This window comes from Hippocampus comes, unplaced genomic scaffold (assembly GCF_001891065.2).
Source record: "Hippocampus comes isolate QL1 unplaced genomic scaffold, H_comes_QL1_v1.1 scaffold382, whole genome shotgun sequence".
In the NCBI taxonomy this organism is placed as follows: domain Eukaryota; kingdom Metazoa; phylum Chordata; class Actinopteri; order Syngnathiformes; family Syngnathidae; genus Hippocampus; species Hippocampus comes.
In genome coordinates, this window is record NW_017805156.1 from 192246 (window position 1) to 196686 (window position 4441).

At 43.5% G+C, this 4441-nt stretch overlaps 1 protein-coding gene across 4 annotated transcripts in view; it reads left to right on the plus strand.

Moving 5' to 3' along the window:
* nlgn2a (neuroligin 2a) overlaps positions 1-4441 on the plus strand; it is a 79114-nt gene that overhangs the window by 38440 nt on the left and 36233 nt on the right. The window contains exon 3 of one of the 4 annotated variants that reach the window (XM_019868660.1): positions 947-1000. The exons of the other annotated variants lie outside the window; for them this stretch is intronic. Coding sequence (XP_019724219.1) covers positions 947-1000 — 54 coding nt within the window. The remainder of the gene's footprint in view (positions 1-946; positions 1001-4441) is intronic. 4 annotated transcript variants of the gene reach the window in all.

A 4441-nucleotide genomic window follows, 5' to 3' on the forward strand; every position in this document is an offset into this window, starting at 1 on the left:
TATATATATATATATATATACACACACACACACACACACACACACATTCTTACACACATGCGCACACAGTCACTTACTCCATCATTCGCTGTCATTTTCTTTCAAGGTAACCTAAGTACGTCAAATAAACGCTTGATTTTCTTCATTCTTTTCTTTCTAAAAGCAGCCAGTGGGCAGACAGGGAACAAATTAACTTTTTTTTTTTTCTTCGTCCCTTTTTCACCTGCGCTCCTCAATCAGCCGCTCTTGTTGTGTTGTGTAATTATTGACTGACTCTGTGAATAATGACAGTGCGCCCCTGCACCACCCCCGCAGACGTGTCTTTTTTTTTTTCCCCGAACACGCGTATAACCGTGACAAGCATAGAATCCAATAGCGCAGTCGCGTCATCGAAGATTGCTGGGGGGGGTTTGGGTTGACGGTGTGGCCCTACGGTGGACTAATTGCCGATTGTCTTTCACTGCTTAATTAGCAGCTCAAATAGGGAGGCTATCAAATCAGATAATTTTCTGCTACAGATCTGTTCTTTTTTTTTTCCGTTGAAATTTGGGGATAGAAATCTTAAAAGTGTCAGCACCTCAGCTCGTAGACCCACTCAGATGCAAACACACCAATCAGGGAACGGAGGGGAGAGGGCTCGAGCGCATTTCTCCCGCAGGAGGAGAGAAGCAAAAGAGGAGATGACGACATCATCAACTTTCTTGATCTTGTGTCTTTTCTTGTGATGAATGTGTCTGTGATGCATTTTGTTTTTGTCCTCTTTTGAAACAACCACCAAAAACAAAACAACAACAACTCTGACTGCCTTGTCCTTTTTGCTCTTGCTTCTTTTCTTATTTTTTCTTATTCTTTTTTTGTCTTTTCATTTTTTTAAACGTTTTTTGCCAGTAATCTTTTTTGAATTTTCTCTTTTCTCTTTTTCCCCCCCTTTTTTTCTGAACCCTAGGTCCGCTCACAAAAAAACACGATGAATCTGCAGCCAACAAGCCTCGAGACGAAGGTATTTTTGATGCATGTTTTGCCTTTTTTCTTGTTCTCCAGTCTTTTTTGGGGGTGTGTATGGAAAACACACACCCACATGCATACACACACACACACACACACACACACACACACACACACACACACACACATCACAAGGTGGCTACGATCTACACGGGCACATAAATGTGCTGACGTTAACCATGGCTAGGATGACCACGCTTCATCTGGAAGTCACCGTGTGTGTTTTCCATTCTCATCACCGCGTCCGTAGCGACCTTGAACGCACCGCGGCAGCTTTGTCCCCAAAATGTAGATGAGCCCTTACGACAATGAGGCACACCATGATTGGCCCTCAATCCCTCAGCTCAAAGGTGAAATTGCTCCGGAGTCCACAAATATATCGCTGGCCAATAATATCAGGTTGGTTCAGGGGGGTGGGGGGGGGGCATCCAAGGACACTTGTGGCCCCCCTTGGAGGATGTTAGCCGTTTATCTCCTCGCTGCAGCAGTGGAGCTGATTTTATCATCCCTCTTGTTTCTTGCCACTTTTTTTTTTTCTCTCGGGGGTTGTGTGGGGGGAATCTTTTTCTTCTTGGACATGTTTGAGGCTCTTTCCTTGGGCGTCAAACTGGTTCAGAATAGATGAGTACCATTTTAAGCTCGATGTTGGATGGCCTTCCTGCGGGGGACAGAAGCGGTGTTGCCACAGTTACCTTGAAGAAGTAATAAAGGTTTTTTTTTTGTTTTTTTTTTGGGGGGGGGGACTGAATACAGTACTTGGTTTTAAAAGTAACTGTTTTTCAACCAACAAAGTCAGATTAGAAGTTAGTTTGTTTTTTGGATGAAACAGATGTCGACATAAACTTGATAACACTTAAATGGAAATTTATAATGGTGATTTTAAAGAATGAAGTGTTTTTTTTTTTTTATTATTATTAAACAAAAAATAAATACCTTTTTTTGACTGAATAAAAGTTAGTGTTGTTATTTCAAATAAAGAGCCAACTGGTTATACTTGTCATAAATGGCAAATTGTTTTTATTTTAAAATTGCCTTTCTAGACTTCGCTCCACATGAATATATTTTGTTTTATGGCAGTCTGTTTTGGCCAGACATATTTTACTGTTTATTTTGGCATGGTCGAATATTTATAATGTGCATTGTTTATAAATATGATGATTAAATGAGGGGACATCATGCCTTGAGGGTCTTTCTCTTTAAGCTCGAATGTACTGCCATCAATATTTTTTTCAATGTGACACATCGTAGTGTTTTTGAAGCTAGATAACACTTTGTCAACAGCACAGAATATTCAACGTACCTTCATATTTTCTTCAGCTGACACATACGCAAAATAGTGAATGAATTTCCAGCCTGAAAACACGAATCTCTCTGCTTCCTCCTTTGTGATTTTTCACGTGGCCCTAAACGCGACATGGAACATACGTGACGTCACTCTCTCCGGCAAAAACGCATTTTGTGAAATCCCGCAATACTTGTCAGTTTTCCTTCCTTTTGTCTTCTATCATGCATAATGCGTAGTTGTTTGCCCCGTGTCTTAATTCATTTTTAATTTTGTTCCCCGTACAAGAAAAATCATGATTGAAAATATATCTATGCATATGCTTACCTCACAGTGCAGAGGTGCCGGGTTCAATTCCAGCTCCGGCCTCCCTGTGTGGTGGAGTTTGCATGTTCTCCCCGCGTGCGTGGGTTTTCTCCGGGTACTCCGGTTTCCTCCCACATTCCAAAAACTTGCATGGCAGGCTGATTGATCACTCGAAATTGTCCCTAGGTGTGAGTGTGAGCGCGGATGGTTGTTCGTCCCTGTGTGCCCAACGATTGGCTGGCAACCAGTTCAGGGTGTCCCCCGCCTACTGCCCAAAGACGGCTGGGATAGGCTCCAGCACCCCCGCCGCGACCCTTGTGTGTATAAAGTGGATCGGAAAATGGATGGATGGATATATATGCTTCCGATACAAGTGTTGTCAAATGTCCCTCACTGACGCCCCCAAGAGGCAGTGAGTGGTACAACAACTTGATAGTGAATGAATGGTAAGTGGGCAATTTCTCTGAGCTGAATGTCATTATTATTCATTAATATGAGGTAGCCAATTATGACCTTGTAGAGAACAATAATGGGTTACGTTAGTCCTGACTGTGAAAAAAAAAATAAAATTGACATATTCAAGGAAAAAACACGTTACCGGCATCACTGGACAGAGAATAACAGAAGTTTGTCTGGTTTCTGTTTCTGTGAAACGATATTGTGGGCATACACAGGCAATCAGGTGTGCTACTAAAAAGTGAGCAGTAGAAATGGTTGTCTGCTACCTTATTTTGTGATACGTCCAAAGATTGAGCACACGAACGAGGCGGGTGGGCCAGTTGAAAGGTCATCACGAGGCTTGTCGGGGTTGATAACGCTCATCACCCCAACACGCTCCGCTCCGTTCTGACTCCGTCGCCTCCAGCCACATGATTCCCGGCCGCGCCTTTAAATGAGCATCCTTATCGAGCTCCGGCGACAGCACAGCTCGCGTGGCCTCCATCCAACGGAAATAATGACAGCCGAGTGAAGTGTGGGAGGTTAGCATTTAGCAATTAATTAAAGTGCAGAAACAAATGACCTACTCCAGCTGCTAATTTGCAAACTGTCAACTCGGACTCTGGGAGGTATAGATCCCAACAATATGGAAATCCCCCGGCAAAAACAAATTGGAAACAAAGAGGGTCTTTGATTAATATGTTTTGCTTTTTAATATTGTGAACGAGTTTGCTTCACAGCCTGATTATTTTATTTCCAAGCGCTCGCCCGGCCCCGGGCGTTGACTGTTGATGCATGCGTATGAGCTTTGGATTTTTCCAATAACCACCACCGGCGATAAGAATACCACGCGTGCGACCGAGTTTTAATTACAGTCTGATATTGAGGGTCATTAAGACATGGTTCCATTTCTCATCATAATTATTTGATTAAATCCTGTTAAGCAAGGCAACTTTATTTGTGTCAACATGACACTCTTATCGACGGCAAATCCAGATTGCGTGGCAGAGGCAAAGAAAAAAAATGATTAAAATGAGATTAAATCAAAGGATCCTAATCAAGATGAACATTAAAGTGGGATAAATATATACATACATATGCATCTATCCATCCATTTTCTAATCCCCTTATCCTCACGCTTGGGGGGGGCGGGGGGCACACTAATCAGCGTTTGGAATGTCAACGGACAGAAGGGACCGCAAGTATACGTTCGCGAAATGGATTCATGCATTCTTCGACGGGGGAACTCATCGAAGTCTTGCAGTGTTCATCAAAGCGCAGTCAGTCCTTGCTCACTGGTTCTCTGCCACTTCGGACCCCAGACGGCCGGTGAAGGGCTGGCTAAGGGCACGACCGTGTGAGCGAGGCACGGGGGGGGGGGGGGGGTGTCCAAACGCGAGGGTGCAGCCC